We start from the raw sequence: 18,369 nt of genomic DNA, 5'->3' as shown, positions 1-18,369 counted from the left end.
TTCCATACTTTTATATAACACTGGGACAAGAAAGGTTTAAGATGTGCAGGTATTTAAACATTTGAATTGGAGCAGATAGCAATCGAAACGATTGTGGAGGTATATATACTCAAATAATAACATGTTGATTTGAATTTTCATCAAACAAGCGATAACTTTGTAGATAACGCGATAACGCAACAATCGTAATCGGTCTAGGTACAATTTAGCCATCGCTATGATAGGCTATTTGTGTCTTGAAAGAATTTCTAATTGCCGAATGGCCAGTCATATACATAAGTACGGTACATGTGGTACATGGGGCTTAAACCAAGCCTGTTGTTAGAATGCACGACTTCAACACTTTGAGTGCCATGGCTATCATATATGATAGCCAGTTATGTTTCCTGAGGGGTCATGGCTATCATATATACAACTCTGTCACGCAATATTGCATTACTGATTGTGTGCAAGTATGAATATTGCATGCAAGAAACGTCAAGAGTCGGCCGATAGAGTCGGCATTTGAATTCATGAATGTCGACAAAAATCTACTTTTTGAACATAATATACGTTTTAATCGTTGAATTGAAATTACATTTCATCAATTCAAATCATGGATGAACTATGACATGCTTCAGAAAACAAGAAAATCCACAATCATGGTTAATTTGGACGTTATTATTTTTTTTTTTGCTAAAAATAAATTGATTTATAATAATTTTGACCTTGTTATAAAACATAAACAAAACATTATATCATATTTCAGATGGATATGTTTTCATTTTTGTGCTAGTAATCTTCTTCTTTGGCTCCACAACCGTTGTCGGTCAAGGCCTGCCTGTACCCACTTGTGGGCTTGGCTTTCAGTGACTAATTGATTTCCCCCCATAGCAGGATAGTCAATCCTACGTATGGCGGCACGGTCTATTTGGGGATCGAACCCATGACGAGCATGTTGTTAAGTCGTACGAGTTGACGACTGTACCACCAGACCGGCCCATTTTGTGCTAGTAATATTTTTCATTAATTTCTTTTTTTTTCTTTATCTTCTTCTACTTCATCTTTGCGCAAAAACAGGTGGAGGTTAAGGCCTGACCTGTACTACCAACGGGCTTGGCTTATTGATTCACCCACAGCAGGATAGTCAGTCCTACGTATGGGGGACAAGGTACATGCGACGCTTAAACCCACGGCGGATTTATTATTAAGTCGTGTGAGTTGATGACTGGATCATGGAACTGTTTTTTTTTTAATTATTTTCAATGCTTTCTTAGCGTAATAAGCGTAGAATGTAATGAAAGAAAGAGAAATTGGCATTTCCTTTGAGCAATAGCAAAAGAGCCCGGATCGGTCTCTCTACTCCGTTGGTGAATTGGTTCAGGTCCTATATCTCTGAACGTAGCTTCTTCTTTGGCTCAACAACCGTTGTCGGTCAAGGCCTGCCCTTGTACCCACTAGTGAAGTGAGCTTGGCTTTCAGTGACTTATTGATCCCCCTATAACAGGATAGTCAGTTCTATGTATGGGGGGCACGGTCTATTTGGGGCTTGAACCCATGACGGACATGTTGTTAAGTCGTACGAGTTGACGACTGTACCACCAGACCGGCCCACGTAACGGCCGAACGTAGCTACTACGTACAAATTGATGGTGTTACCTTTAACGTATTAGAGAGCTCATCCGGCGTTCTTTAGGGCAGGACGTCACACTGGCCATTATGCGGATGATGTTAGATTGTTTCGTGTCGCACGGAACATTTCAGATTCTCTTTCTCTGCAAAGATCGGTTGATGTTTTTTTCTGACTGGTGCAACAATAACGCCCTGATAATTTATGTTGATAAGTGTACGTTAATGCAGTTCTTTAGTATGGCTAGCACGGTAGCATAGCATATCAGGGACACAACTGCCGGGGTGCAATACGGTCAGGGATTTAGAGGTCAACCTGGATCGCAAACTAAATTTCCAACAACATTACTGTTATATTTTAGACAAAGCTAACAAAACGCTAGGATTTATTCGTCAAAAATCGAGAGAGCTCAATGACCCGCACTGCTTGTTAACTCTGTATAAGTCCTATGTTCGTTCCATCCTCGAGTTTAGTTCTATAGTTTGGTGTCCGTTTTTTAGTGTATGGTCCAATAGGATTGAAGCTATCCAAAAGAGAGTTACACGTATGGTCTTGCTCTTCACTCCGTGGCGTAATAGTGAGTCAATATAAATGTCCCTCCTATAGTGAAGCTGAAGATGTAGTTTTAATTCAGTGATAAGGCCGCTTGTTTGGCCAATCACTTAAACACAATAATCAAATAAACAATTAAACATTTAAATATTAAAGTGCTGTCAATAAAAAAGCTAATGAAACTAGGAAATAGAATAAATTATGATGAAGGGAGAACATTGATGAAATTATTCAGCAATTACGTGATAAGTATAATGAAAAGTGAAATTCACCCGCAGGCATGAACACAAGAAATGAAGCAGATGGTACATTTAGGTTAAAAGGATTAAGTAGGATATATTTAAGTTAATGTTATTATAAAATATGGTATAAGATAGTATTTGGCATTAAGCTCGTTTCCTTTGTTTTGAATAATTCAATGTTCAAGTCAATGTTTAGAACTTCTTAAACATAAAATTCGATTCGATGTAGCCAACGTCGTACGTAAGATTGATTTGTGCTGGCCTCGTTACGATATAATACAAAAATGTTTGCGTTTCGTCATTGTAACCGGAAACCTACGTCTGTGAATGATTGTTTACGTCCTGCCCATTTATCAATGTTCCTGTTGCCGTGTACGTCATACTTCATTTTATCAATGAAATTTTTGTATTTTTTTACTTCAGTAGCACATTCCACGGCGGGAGATGCATCCCCAATTTACAGTCCCAAAGCACTTTATCGCACACCTCCCCGCGATCGAACGGATGATTAGCAAGCACATAGATTCAAAGCATTCAAAGCAACACAAAACATATTCACACTAAATGCACGCAATAACACTCTAATAAATAGGTTTGTAGATTTAGCACAACCGTTGTTTAGAAATCATCTCCCGACCTAGAGCTAACTATTTAATAGTATATTTTTTTCTCCTCGAAGAAACTTTCACAATCGTGCACGTACACTTATGGAAAAACCATGTCTTTCCAAGCGCTAGATAAGACCTACTGACCTCCACGACGGAAATTTCGGCTGCGGGCACGAAACAACTTTCATTTTATCATTTGCCGAGCGATAAAAGAGTGCCTCAGCAACCGACGCGATAATAGGGCAGAGCCATTGGAAACTCTTCGCCGTATAAAAGGATACTTGGCCAGTTGACGATCGTCATTCGTGAAGAATTTTCGCGACTAGTAACACCGTTCCGTATTGATTTTTCGTACACTCGGAGTGATTGAAAGAGAGGAAACAAATAAAACAAAAAAGCTACGTTTGTGGTGCATTTTCTTGAGCTTGCGATCGCCGACAGTGACTTGTGATGATGAACTTCTCGATGTCGTTCGTGCTTATCTTGGTTGTCATCGGGATGATGCAGCTGTCACCAGCGAAGGGTCAATATACAGGTACTGCCGGGAAGGCCAACATCGTGTCAAATAGTAGCACCCCAGTGAACGTGTACGTCTTTGGTCTAACAAAGTGCAGTGATCAATTCTTGTTTCTATACGCCACCCATACTGGCGCCAATTGTATCTAGCGTGCGTGGGGAACACAAGGCATGTGAAACGTGTTCGATTGATTAGCTTGTTCCGGTAGCGAGATACGTCTCAACATGTCAACCTGATAAGATCATCGTACTGATAAGGTGACGGAAAGAAGACAGAAGGCATGTGCTGGGTAGTGAACTGATAAAAAAGTTAGTGTGATGCTCTACACTACTATTGTGCATATTATAAGAAGAATGGTCTGTGCGCACGAAAATAGACCTACTGATGGGTCTAAAAATAACGATAGGGTTTTCCCTATTTTAGTACCTTCGGTATGTGTTTGTTTGATTGCTAAAATGATTATAGCAGATACGATAAAAATGAAAGTAAAAAAAAATAATTGCACATACACGTTATGTCCAGACGTCTGGGAATTCCGTACCATGGCAGGAATTGCGATATGATCAACTATATGACATGGGTGCACAGTATTAGGCAGACTTTGTTGCAAAGTGTTAGGTAAATCGTAATGATCGAACGATCTCCTGATGTTATTTCCATTCATCACTCATTTGCCAAAGCACAATGTCTAATCGGTCCTATGATCATCACACTTAAACGTAAAGCTCAAACTGCCCTATGATCCTATTGATTGTTGTTTCAATCTTACATTATTTTACTTTTTTATTCATTCTGGAATAGAGCTCAGTATCTAAATTTATTAATAATTTTTTTTATATAAACATATCTTTACTTGAAAAAGAATTTGCATTCCATTATTAGTTCAATCATCGACATGAGTGATTAGTTCATACAACTATTAAACCAAAGAGGGATAGGCTGTTAAACTGTAAAAAGGCATACATCTGCTACAAATATATTGTCCAAAGCTTGTTTTCAACATGAATAGATGTTAAAAAACAAAAAAATTGGCAAAAATAACGTAAACAAATTAAAATACTTACTTACTTATCCGGCACTACAACCGCTTTGCGGTCTTGGCCTGCCTCAGGAGTGTCCGAAACCGCTCACGGTCTCGCGCCTTCGTCTGCCAGTCCGTTATCCCGGCCTTAATGGCGGACGCCTCCACGCCATCTTGCCACCTCAATTTGGGCCTACCACGCCTCTTCTGTCCTTGTGGACGGCCTAAAAAGACTTTACGGGCTGGGTCGTCCGTTAAATCCGACAAATTAAAATAGATAGTAGTAACATACAGATAGTAAGTGGCTATACACTTTGTTAAATTTGGCTCAAATGTGTTTGTATAATATTGAAGTATTTTGATACCATATCGGCCTAATTGTACAACTATCAGTCACTATTTGATGTCCAATAGCACTCGACTTACGTCATTAGATTAAGTTTTCAATTAATTGGGAGAGCAAACTTTACAAGCATTAGCTAATAATCATTCTTAAAACAAGGGTAGCAATGGGAAGTTTTACTCGCAATGTCGATGTTAAGTAGAATTTAAATTAATGTCATTATTGTCAATGTTATGTTTGCAAAAAGTATCTCCACATATCAATGAATAATAGTTCATTCAATACCCTAGCCGTATTCATTGCCCAAAACCAAAATTCGAAAAATCTTTTCTTCCTGACCTCTCAATAGACTGGTTATTCCACCGACGATTTAATGTTTTGTCCTTGCTGCAAATCCCACAAGCACATCCAAGTAATATCCCAACGAAACCCGATTAAACAGATGAGATTTCCTAACGCTCTACACCAAGTCGCACCGCAGGCAAACGGCAAGAGCCATCTCTTAAATCTGGCAGGGAAATTTACATATCGCCTAAAGTGTGTAGTGGTGGAAATCATTTTTCGATCTCTTGAAACATTGGTAGCTGCACCATCAGCAACGGTACGGGGCTTTGGCCACCACTTATTTCATCCTTTACCACCGGGATTAGCTACCATTAGTGACGGGGTGACAACAGACCGCCGTAACAGAACGATCCAGCTAATCCCTACCTACACCTCCGTATTTCTACAGGACCTACACTTGCCTGCGGTGGTACATCCTTGGTAAAGACGACGACACTGCTCACCCCGAACAACATAGCTGCGAACGGGCTGACCTGTGTTTACACCATCCGCTCGCTCAACACGCGCATCTGTCAGGTAAGACAGACCATCAGGCCATTGCCAAACCGCACCGAAATGACCCACCATTGCAACCAACTGACCGATTGCTCTTTCTTTCCGGTACCGTCGCAGCTCCGATTGGATTTCAACTCGTTTAGCCTTGCCCAGCCGACGCTCGATCCGTACCCGCGATGCATCAACGATGTGTTTTCGGTCGACAACTTAAACTTCGATTTATGCGGTGAAAATAGCGGTCAGCATGGTGAGTGTAGGGAAGGTTTTGGTGTGGGGAATTGAATTGAAATTGATTTTTGGAGGCGTTTTTAACCGGCCCGAAGCACTGATAGAAGATGGATGGTTTGACTCAAGTGAAATGAGGAAGTTCTTTTGAGAGTGAGCCGACTCATAATTTTTGGATAATAATATTTTTTATCACTCCATCGTGTGTGTGTGTCCGTAAACGTATGCTATAAATATGCCTATAGAAAGTTGTGTTTTGTGCGTTTATTTTTAGCAACAAATGTATAAGATTTTAACACACTTCATCTCTTTCTCCCCAGTATACGTACCCTTCAACCCCACCAGTGCCGATCGTACGATGACGATCACCTTCCGCATTGCCAGCCGCTCCCAGATCCCAACACTGGCCAACCCTCACTGGAGCATCCGTGTGCAGCAGCTCGAGTGTCCGTCGGGTATGGCAGCCGCTGCCAAAGACGCTACCCGTCAGCTGGACACTCCCGACATGCTTCCACTGATGGCACGTACTCTCTCGCACGGTGATATCGGTCTGCTTGCACCCACCGGCTGTCTGCAGTACTTCCAGGACAACTCTGGTACGGTCGAATCGTTCAACTTTGGCAACGGAGCTGGCCCGTACCTTGGTGGAATGAACTATGCGATCTGCTTCCATCGGCCCCGTAACAGCCAGACACTGCGCATCCTACCGACCACCTTCGAGATTGCATCCTCTGGCAATCCGACCGCACAGAATCCGGGCGTCGATGAGCTGTGTTACTCCAGCGTTGCCATCGCGGCACGATCCGAAGACAACCTGCACATACCGAACGCGGTGGTCCGTTTGCCTACTCTGCCCGCCCTGCGAGCTAACCGGTTCTGCAGTAATAGTTTGAGCAACGGTGAAGTTGATGGTAAGTCATTGGGAGACAGATTACAATTTCAATGAACCATTACCAAAAAAAAAACCTCTCTATGTCCTTTCAGTTACCGCGCCGGGACCATACATGATGTACTTCCAGAGCGATCAGCTGTTTGATCCATTCCGTCGTGAAACCGGATTCAGTATGAGGTATCTGATTTTGTAAGCCAGTTCACGACCTCATCAAACCGAAATCGGAACTACGCCCCGGAACAGACCAAGGAATAACTTCCAATCGCTCGCTCAGCAATGCTGCAGGTTTGCCTGCGTACCATTTAAATAATAATGTAGCACGTTGCACACTACAAATGCACTCGTGATCATTGCTCAACGTTCTATTGCATGCGTTACACTAATCAAATAAATCCTACTCTAAGACATTTCCATGACAACAAGAGAGGGTAGATGTTTGTGACAAGGTGTAATAAACTGTAACAAGAGATGACAACAAGAATTGATTGGTAAAAGAAAGACAACAACGAGTTTGTTGAGAGGAATGTTAATATTTTAGTAGAAGGTAATACCAGCAATGTATTTGAACTAATTCACTGTTTACACTACTTTCATTTTCTGGATCAGTGAGTCCAAGATCAGTGACCCAATTTTTATTACAAATGTTCTTATACTGACTTTAATTGATTCGTATGTAAAAAACAAAATTAAAATATTCAACACATGACTCGTTAATGACAAACGTTTGCATCTGGAAGTAAGACCGGACGTGACGTACGATGATTAATACTTTAGCTCAGTTTTGGACTTAATCAAACACCAGAGCCATGCCTTGCTGTAGTTGTTACGGATGGACATTTAAACGATTCATTTTTTCGAACATTCTTTCGCCCTTTTACTATGATCAAATGTGATACGATAATATAAATAATATACCTAATTATAGCTGGAATTGTTCATTTAGTAATTTGTCTATGACCCTACTTCGCTGTGGACATTATCTTCTTCCTCTTTGGCACAACAACCGTTATCGGTCAAGGCCTGCCTATACCACCAGTGGGCTTGGCTTTCAGTGACCTATTTATTACGTACGAAGTACGATCCATTCGAAGCTTGAACCCATGACGGGTTTGTCAAGTCTTACGAGTTGACGACTGTACCACCAGACCGGCCAAACTGTATCTGGGGAGGGGTAATTTCAATTCAAACGCCTTGAAAATGTTTGGCAAGCGGCTTGCTAGCTTCTTCATCTCCTATTTAGCGTAACGAACTACGCGGACATGCCGGCCTATGCAGAGTTTCGATACTTGATTCTTTACCACGCAGCTGGATAGTCAATCCTTGCTACGGGGGGACGGTCAACCCATGACAGACATGTTATTGTTAGCATTAGCCATGAATAACCCAACTTGTCCCACCCGTAAGATGGATCAAAATCTCGTTTACGAGCAATACTTGGCAAAATGATAAAAGATTGAATTTAATTTAATATTTCGGAATTCAGAACTCAACTTTCATTTAAACTGAGCCGACATGTTGCTCTAAGGATCGGTAGAATTTAAATTGTTCTCTTTGTAATACAATTGTATTTTATCCCTAAAGGTATTTTTTTGTGTAAGTGCTGCATGATGATACGTAGGTTGCATACAGTGTGGCGTATCTGAGACTGCCTATCTTTCTGAGCTGGATTGCCTACTCCAATAATCAACATATAATTATAAGTCGTGGATTAGAATTCGTTACGTTTATTCGTCACAAAGGTTCGGAAATAAAAGAGGACAATCCTCTTACTGCAGGTCTTCTACTTTATCATTATAGGATAAATGCGCTGAAGGCGGTTTATCCGTGTTGTTTAGGATTGTGGGTTTGATCCTATAATTATATATTGTTGATAAAATGTCAACTGCTTTTCTGTAGCTAATTGTTCGAACTAGTACTAAGCCGTTTTCTTCATTTCAATTGAATTTAATATGGAAAAGTTATAAGCATACTTTATTTGACCCAGTTACACTAGAAGCTGTGTTCCTGTTTTTAATTTTTCTGTGATATTGAGCTCTGTGAGCTTTGAAGAAGCTTTTAGAGATTTAAATTTAACAAATCAATATGCATTCAATTCAAGACAAACCATTTATAGCTTGAACAGTCTTAAGTCATCTTTAACAAGGTAAACTATTTATGGTTCGTGTTTCTCAGTCTGTTTCAACACATAATATAATACAATCTTAATAATTCTAATCTCATACTCACCTTACCCAACACTTCGCAGAACGCTTAAAAGCTGCAGTATGGTAAGCTTAAAACACTGGAACAGCTCACTACACCATGCTCGTCAGCTCGCCAGCTGAGACTTTTAACGAAAGGCATCAAAAATTAGTATAACATGCACCAAAGCCATCGTCCCACGCTCTCCACGCTTCCCACGAAATGCCCAAATCACCAGAGCAGGAACGGCACGTCCTAATGCCGTTACATTCTACACGCTCGTTGAACATGTTAAAGTGAAATAATACTCTGCAGCCGAAACATGGGGCGAAGTGGCAAGTGACCGAGGAAGCCGGCAGATCGTGCCGCATCGACAACCATGTTTTGCGGTCGTTTTCATCCTTCTTAAAGCACTGGCCGTGTAGCGAAACTGTGCAAAACGGGCTAGAAGTCGCCGAGAGAGACACATCCCCGAGAGTATGTGGCCCTCTAGGGGGGAGGGAAAAACAAGGAAACAACAACATAGTAGCGCGCCCTCGCACTGCCAGACAGGGACAGGACACTGGGATCGTTTCGCCGGATGAACCGAAATGGGCCAGCAATTTCCATTGATATTAATAATTAAATTCAATAAACCTCCATAATAATAAAATTATCTACACCGAAGAAGCTCTCCGAGGTCCTTCCCGAAGGCGAAGCTGCTACGGTGGTCCGGTGTGAAGTGTTGTAATAAACTTGAGCCATCGTATGCTCTCTCTCTGTCTCTCTCTGTCTCTCACTCCCTTTCCCTCTTTCTCTCTTTATCCCTCTCTCTTTCTCTTTCTTTCTCTCTCTCTCTCTCTCTCTTTCTCTCTCTCAGGGTTGCTCGCAGGTTACCACATTGGAGATGGTGTGAGGTTGTGGACACGTGGGAGTAATCGTCCTCGTGGACGAAAAGGGGTTAGTATACGAAGGTGTGTGTGTGTGTGTTTCCTCCAATACACTTACCTTGGAATTGCTTGGCAACATTAAGGTGCAAAAGGGGTTTTCCACAGCGATGGATGATGTTTTGTGTGATGATGATTTTGAGTCTTTTTCCGGGTCGCTGGACGATTGCCATTCTCGCTCGCCATCGGGGTGGTTTTCTCGAATGGACGAACCATACGCTATACGATAAACATTTTCTACGTGCGGTCCTGTGGCTTTACCGATTTTGCAAAGCGGAGGCTAAGTGTATGTTGAAAGTGTACGACGACGAGACAACACAAATGACACAATGCACGGTAAGAAAGTGTTTTAGGAGCTTCATGTAACAGTTAGAAAAATGTTATCCATTGACGTTTAAATATCACGAATTTACTTGAAAGAAGGTAAACAATAGCGTTTACTTTACAGATATGAGTACTCCCGGAAAACAATAAGGTAACAACCTACTTTTTTTTATTATTTTTTATAAAGACTCAAAACAGTAAATCCCATTTACTTCTCACGATTGTTTTCCTGAAAAGGAGGCTCATTTTCCCTCATCAAAATCACGAGCTGAGTTTCTAGTGTCAAAAACACTGTATGACCTCTGCCTTTGCTACCTGGGGATGCTAATGCCTCTTATTCTGCCCAAATACGCTCAAAACCTTCTTCGCACTCCTGTTTCGTTTGATAATTCTACCTTCTCTTTGAAGGTGATATATCATTGCTGTTATTAACTGCAATGGAGAGAAAGTGTAAGCCATTTTTTCATTTGTATTTCGGAACAAAACGCTACCGTAAAACCAAATGTAATAACGTCCACAAAATACATATATAATGAATTCTTTTTGACAGGCGGCATTACTCTGCACGGCTTTTTTTATTCAGAAGAAAGTTACAATTAAGTTATGAAGAATAGAGCGTAATATAATTTAGTAGTTGGTTTAAGGATTTCTAATTGAAATTACCAATACACTTTCTAAGACTACATATTATTACATTAAAGATAATTTAAATATTATGAAAATGAAATTACAATTGAATATATACGATGTAAAAAGAAGCCTGCTTCAAATTCCAAATTGATCCAATTTTAATTACTGTATGAAAATATGGTTCAATCAATCCCCTATTTATTATCACGCCACGGAAAACCCTCTGTTGAACACTTGCAAAAGTTATATAAATTGAAACACAATAACAATTATGAAAATGAAAAAAAAAAGTTTCACTTAATTGATCATCCATACCATTAAGTCCATTGCTACCATTTACCATTTAAGGTGACGGCTTAAATGTCTGAAATATGTCAATTTCTTCTTCTTCTTCTTTTGGCTCAACAACCGTTGTAGGTCAAGACTTGCCTGTACCACTTGTGGGTTTAGCTTTCAGTGACTAATTGATTTCCCCCCATAGCAGTATAGTCAGTCCTACGTATGGCGGCGCGGTCTATTTGGGGCTTGAACCCATTACGGACATGTTGTTAAGTCGTACGAGTTGACGACTGTACCACGAGACCAGCCAATGTTAATTTACTTTATATTTTATCCAGTGTGGGTAGAAAATTTATAAAATGCTTGATAAAAACATATTCGCTTAAGTTCCATGTATTAAAGAGTCAAATTGTTATGACTTTTGTTCTAATTCAATATTCACTTTCTTTTTTATTAATAATGATTTTTTTTTACCATTTATTCAATAGATAATCCGTTTTTGTAAACCTTACATTTATGATTTGAGTAGTTTTTAAGCGAAGGTGCTCTCGTTTAATCGTTGTTGGTATTTTATTTCAGTATTATAAACTACTCACATAACTTGATAAAGTGACGCTTATTATCGTCTAACTTAGATTTAATTACATAGTATAACAAAAAACAACAAAACACTAAATTTCAATTAATTATTTACGAACTTATATCTAATTCAAATAAAAGTAACGCACAACCTTAGCAACAAATGTAAGTAAACTGTAGACTATCATTTATTGCTTTGCTATGATAGGAATGCCCATTCCCACAAACAGTTTGTCTTAAAGTTCATGTTTTTATTTTATACATAACTATTTATTTCTGATAAACAGTTTTCAGCATTATTCATCAATAATTTAAGTTAAAAAACACATCATCACAGAGCACATCTCGCCTACGGGTGATACTTGTTGGTAACCATAACCTGTTTTTGTGCTAAACATTTGTTAAGTAATTTTAAGCGCCACGTTCCGAGGCGCCGGAAAATCAATACACCAGTGGCGGTGGAATGTGAGCCTTGGCAACAATTTCTACTCACCCAGCGTGGAATGTTAATAATATTTCACTCCTTGCTCGCACCGATTTCCCAACACCCCTTTACACTGATGAGACTAGAGTAGAGAAGTAGTACACGGGCTAGAGGGAGCATTATGAAAGTAGAAAGAGAGTGAGAGAGACAGACAGACAAAAAGAGAGAGAATGACAGAGAAGGACGCTAATTTTGGGTGATTGCATTTTGTCTGTCTGCTGGTTAGGTTGTTGGTTGATGATTTGTTATGAATGACACAAGCCACAAAAGGGAAGGCACGTACTCGGATGCGGATGATTGTTGCAGCATCATTTGCCATGGGGCCCGGGACTGGGCAACACGTTTTATTAGCAAACCAATATTAAATGCTCCCTAGTGAAACTAATCGATTCGGTGTGACTCGTGTGCGAGCTGAGGTGTCTGGTGTTCATAACATAATTTAGAGCAACATAGTATCATTATTTTCACTGCTAACAGCACTTCCGATAATTGCTATCAAAAAACGTTTTAGCATAACCACTAGAAACACGCTTCAATTGAAGCACTCAATCAGGAAAAACACGAAGGAGTTCGACATGAGCTATTCCCCGTAACGAATGCCGCACACAAAATCGATCGCCTAGGCGCAAAAGATCAATTTACATCGATTGATCTCTTTACAACCGTTTCGGTAAATTCTTTTCCCTTTTGCTTCTGTTACAGGAGCGTGAAACCTGGCTCTGGTCAACCTGCAAAGTGGCAGTTCCTTCCGGCGACAGGATGGGCAGTTCATCCCCTCCCCCCGCCCACAACCGAAATGGTAGAATTGGAAGGGAAGCGCTTCAATCCAACAAAATGGGAAGTTTATCACGGAAAGGAACACAACACATACACAAAAACATACCCATTTTCGTGTTTGGCTACCGAAAGATACTTTTACATCATCAATCAATTCTTATGAAGTGTGGCCTACCCGCCCATCCGCCCGCAAGGATGGTTGGACGGATGGAAAATGAAGCGCCTTTTCCTTTTTTTCCCAGCTTGTTTTTTAGACAAATTTTCTAAGGCCCGATTGAAAATGGGGACGGTTGAAAGGTACTAACACGTCATCTCCGTCTGCTTTGGCATTTCGTGGTAAAAGTTTGAGAATGAACGTGAAAACACACACGCACACAAACACATACAATACGCGCGCAGAGCCACATACGGGCACACCTGAACGCGTATCCATCGTTCACGCGTGAGCGGATCGAAGCGTTGTGCTGGTTCTGTGTTTGCGGCATTTACAGCTTCACTTATCGGGTTCGGAGTTCGCCCGCCGTGGCAAGCGGTAATCGGATGGTGACGCTTATGGGCTTGGATTTGTCTGTTGTAGGGTTGCTGCTTGGTGCGAAATCGATTGGTTTGGTGGTGGTAGGTTGAATTTTGGGCATGGGCATAGGACGGGAGTGTGACCCCCGATGCCACGCGTTTATTGATTTTGATTGAGGGAAGCATTTCGTTACACCTGAGAGTTGTAGGTACCTAGCAGGATGAATGGTGGAGGTGGATTGTGCTTTAGACGTACGGAATGACATCGGCTGAGAAGGTTATCTAATATTACAATTTAGCTCCTACCACGTGTGTATTGATTTGTTTGAGAGAAGGTGTTTGAGCGGATGGCTGCAGAAGTAGTTTTAAATTATCAAAAGTACGCTGGTTGTTTTGATTGTTTCTGAGACTCTGAAATGGTAGCTTTTCTTACGTTATGAGGAACATAATTATATAAAAATGGTGAATTTGTTTGCAAAATATTAAAATAATAATTAGATATTAAGAAGAAAAACGTCATTTTGTTATTCTAAAAGTCCTAAGCAATCTTAGGAAAACGTTTAATTGCTTTCGTCAATAATATGACAAGAGGGATCATTTCTAATTTTATAAAAGTATTATTATACTATGTATAGCCATTGGGTGAGTACTTTTTTTTTAACGATTTTTAATTATTTTGGTTTTTGGTTTTTACGTTTTTTGTTTCTACCCGGGTAAATTTTAGGTTGTTTTGTTGAATGGAGTATAAATGATTATTCGTCACTTATATTAGGAATTTATCTGCAAAGTTTATATAAAATAGACTTTTACATATTCTTATATACAGTTTAGGTAAATACATGGTTTCTTTACTTATATATTTAATAAATGTAATTCTATTGTTAACGAGGCAATGATTTACTAGTTTAATAACATAACCGTAAAAAGAGAATTGACAACCGCTGAAAGATCTGTTTGCAAGTTTGAATAGATGCACAACAAAACGTGTTGCAGAATATCAGCTGGTTGAGCTGGAAAAATGACGTATTTGTCGTACAAATACGGTTTAAGAAAACGCATTAAACCCACTTATGTTTGTATAGATGATGTATGATGCAATAAAATTAACAAATTCTGAAATTGAACTGCGAGTTAAAATGCGAGAAAGCATATGCATATAACTCCGAACAGTTGGTGCGAGTTCGGGTCGGGTATTGAACCTACTTTGACCCGACCCGACCCGAACTCGCTGCACCAACGGGTCGGAGTCGTTTACGCTTTCTCGCATCTACTGATAATTCGGGTCGACTCGGACTCGCTGGACCCACGGGTTGGGCAGATCCTATACCTACTTGTACATTTTTGGTCGTCCCGTACAACTCTGGGTCGATTACTGATGGCTCTGACCCAGTAAGTTTGAGTTGACCCTCCCATCACTAATACAAGTGCTTAAACGCTTTCTGTTAGGAGTTTTAGCTTTGATGCTTTCTATGTTTAAGCTATGTTCTAATGGAATCACTTAAACATCGTGCATCCATGTTTGGCACTCTCACTTCAAATTTCCTTTGGATACCGTTCCATCTTAGCCTCGTCATAGATGCCAATAACATCCAATATGCAAATCTGACATCAGCTGTAGCGCCATTGAATAAACCCAATGTACCCGGGAAAATACCGTTTTTTACCGGGTACTACCCAAGGATTGTTTTCCCGAAAATGAAAATACCCGATTTGGTACATCCCTGCTGATAGCTTATGCTTTTTTTCAAAAATGCATGATTTGTGATATGTGGTACGATGACATATACAATTTCAAATAATCCTATGCTTAAATTACGCAAGCAGTTTTGGCTTCAACATATTTCATTACCATTATTTGATTACTATTACTATTACTATTACTATTAATACCTTCGTTCGGGATCGTTTATCAGTTATCCTTGTATATTTCATGTTGGATTATGTTTCAAACCTGTTTTGTTACTTTTACTGTCATCAATTTATTGATTGAATTTGTTTGTGACCTTTCTTTGTAACCATTAAAGGTAGCTTTAGACTTGGCGTGGAAGTAAAGTTTTAGTCTTCGTTTTGCTATATTTAATTAAATATTTATTTTATGTTTTCAACTCTATTTACAATGTATTATTTTTACATTGTAATTGAGAATTAAAATTCAGATTTGGTATTATTTCTTAATTATAAAGCAGATATGATTTAAACAGGATCAAATTTGTCAAATAAATGGCAAGAGCCAAAATTATTGTATTTTTACGAAAACGAGTTGTACTGTGCTATATTTTCGTAGCAGATAATTCCAAACCCAATATGAAACCCCCTGAACACAATATGAAACAATGCAAGCTTTTTGCAAAGATAGAAGCTTTAAAGACGTGCAAATATTCTCAACGATTTTACACATCTTCTATTCTTTCCAACATGCTTTTGTTTCTTCGCATTGTGTCACACAACTTCAATCTCTCTCATCGCTAAAATACGATGAACACAAAAGCAAAAACACACCATGACACTAGTTAAGCTCCATCTAGCCGCTATCGATTCCAAAAGACATACACACCCAGAAAGAAACACCTTCGTCGATCCCCAAAACGCATCCAAAAATCCATGGTAATCATGATTTATGAAGGTTCTCATAAACCTTTCGCCCCGTGCCGTACCTTGCGCGTTTTCATCATCATCTTCATCGTCATCATCTTCCTCCATCGTCATCGTGGTTCACCGGTAGTAGAAAACAAAAACCGATCGATTGAAGCAAAATGGTAGAGCAGTGAACAGCGCACCTACCTAGACACACATGCCGTGCCGGGAGGACCCCAAGTACATGCGTCGAGTTCTTTAATTTTGAGACCAAACTTACTTTCCTCGGTGCTTGTGGGTTGGCCAAATGACGAAAAAAACGATCTAACGCAAACAAACAGGAAAGAAAGGACACCTCCGTATCTATGTGCCAACGACAGTGAAGATAAATTTTAATAAAACCCAAGCAGTGGAGGGTTTCGTGGGATTTTAAGGCAAGGAAGAGACTGTCTTAGGGGAAACTCAAAGTTCCGTAGAAGAAAGGACCACGGCTGGTGGTACCTGAAGTTTTACCGCAGTTGACATTACATTTTTTGAATTCTTTTTTATTTCGCAAGCTCCCAGTTTGATGTTATTTTTTTATTCTTGTTGATATTTTTGAGAGCAACAAAAACCAAGTCCCTTCCACACAACTTGAAACTCACACAACAATCCGTTGTTTTTGAAGAAATATTACTTGAAATGGTTCACCTGAAAAGCCACAACCAGCAAGCATTACTTCAAATCTTTATTCCAGCACAACTTTCACGATGAGAAAACTACCGCACCCAACAATCTACTTTATAAAAAGCTTCGCTTACACATCGACGCAAGAGTATTTAAAAGATAAGCAACACTCTTTGCCCTTCCAGCACCTTTTCCTCTTGCGACTCATTGCTCAAAGTCGAACTCAGAAAGAAAAAAAGAATTAAAAACAGAGAATTAAAGTTTTCATTTACACCTACTCATCCCCGGATTTTTCTTTCTTTTTCATTTCTCAAACCCCACACTTTACACTTGCTGACTGCGTGCTTCCCTATAAGCTCGGTGAGTACCGTCCCTGTTCGTTGCATTTCTTTTCTCGCTATATATCGATTGAAAAGTTTCTTCTCGCCTCTCGTGGCAGGGAATTTCCGAAGAAAATCAATGCCGAGCAGAACGAAGCGAAGAAGCATGGCATGAGCCAAAGAAAACCCTCTGTCCCACCGTTTAGCTGTATCCCGGACCATCCTCAACAACTACCGCCAGCTCCAGGATGCTCCTATGTGTGTATGATTGTGAGTGAGTATATACGTGTGTATGTATGCTGGTGTGTGTTCCGGAAGATTAGTCTCGGAAGCAAGTAAAAAATAGGGCATAATAAAAAAAGAACCACGGTTTAAGCACGATTCCGTTCTTTGCCTTTCGGGCCAGCTACCAGGGAGATACGAGCAGATTCAATTCAAGTTTCGATCTTCTCTCCTTTGCATACTCATTTCTGCCCTGGTTTATGTCGATTTTGTTTATGTGTTTTGCTCTGGGCACTGCCGTGCAATTCGATAGTACGGATAAGCCGAACACAAACATTATCCGGTGACAAATGAAAAACTTTGGCAAAGTGTGCCGAATGCAATCGGGCGCCGGTAGGCGACAAAGAGCGAAGAAGGGCAACAGCAATTCTCACTCTTGTTCACATTTGACTTGCCTCTTTTTTTGTGTGTGCTAAATTTCAATATGTGTTGTCTTCGGTTCAGGGCGGGGAAGGGCTGTACTTTGGAGGAAAGTATGATATTAGCATACTACTACTTTTAGTACTTGAGTCTTTTTTCTGCTTTTTTTTCGGAAGTTTCTTTTCCATTTTGCAGCAAACCTTCTCTACATTCCATGTCAACAAGAACAGGGAAAGATGCTTTCTCAAGCACATGTATAACATGCGGCTATTTCCTCTGACGCTGTGTAAGAGAAATAAATAAAACCTCTAACGTTCGTCTTCGGCACGTCGTTGCCACACTCTCAATCAGAAATGAACGAAATTGAAATGAAATGTATTTTAAAATAGTACCAGTCGGACAGATGTTATGGAAGTGAGATAAAATTTGTTTTCTGAAGGAGACATATATTTTAGAGCGTCTAGCCTTTGGCAGATTTGTTGTTGTCAGTACCAATGATTTTGAAACTATCACATTTGTTTCAGTTGTCACTTTTTTATTGTAAATTTAATTTTATACACAAATTTTAACAATCTGAAATATTTTTCGGGTTTTTTTTATTGCAACTCATAATAGCAATCATATA

At 39.8% G+C, this 18,369-nt stretch overlaps 1 protein-coding gene across 1 annotated transcript; it reads left to right on the top strand.

Moving 5' to 3' along the window:
• The first annotated feature begins 3,011 nt into the window (after nucleotides 1-3,011).
• On the top strand, nucleotides 3,012-7,464 carry LOC120901881. Its single transcript, XM_040310221.1, has 5 exons — nucleotides 3,012-3,546; nucleotides 5,626-5,753; nucleotides 5,850-5,979; nucleotides 6,278-6,868; nucleotides 6,942-7,464. The coding sequence occupies exons 1-5, from the start codon at nucleotides 3,462-3,464 to the stop codon at nucleotides 7,040-7,042; spliced, it is 1,035 nt and encodes a 344-aa protein (XP_040166155.1). The 5' UTR covers nucleotides 3,012-3,461; the 3' UTR covers nucleotides 7,043-7,464.
• The last annotated feature ends 10,905 nt before the right edge of the window (nucleotides 7,465-18,369 follow it).

The sequence above is a fragment of the Anopheles arabiensis genome, chromosome 3 (genome assembly GCF_016920715.1).
Source record: "Anopheles arabiensis isolate DONGOLA chromosome 3, AaraD3, whole genome shotgun sequence".
Taxonomy (NCBI): domain Eukaryota; kingdom Metazoa; phylum Arthropoda; class Insecta; order Diptera; family Culicidae; genus Anopheles; species Anopheles arabiensis.
Note: the sequence above shows the minus strand (reverse complement) of the source record. Positions and strands in the feature narration are given on the sequence as shown.

Excerpts from the sequence above, each read along its gene's own strand:
- LOC120901881 (XM_040310221.1), top strand. The coding sequence starts at position 3,462 with ATGATGAACTTCTCGATGTCGTTCGTGCTTATCTTGGTTGTCATCGGG. Across the intron at positions 3,547-5,625 it reads AGCGAAGGGTCAATATACAG|GACCTACACTTGCCTGCGGT; the intron begins GTACTGCCGGGA and ends GTATTTCTACAG. Across the intron at positions 6,869-6,941 it reads GAGCAACGGTGAAGTTGATG|TTACCGCGCCGGGACCATAC; the intron begins GTAAGTCATTGG and ends ATGTCCTTTCAG.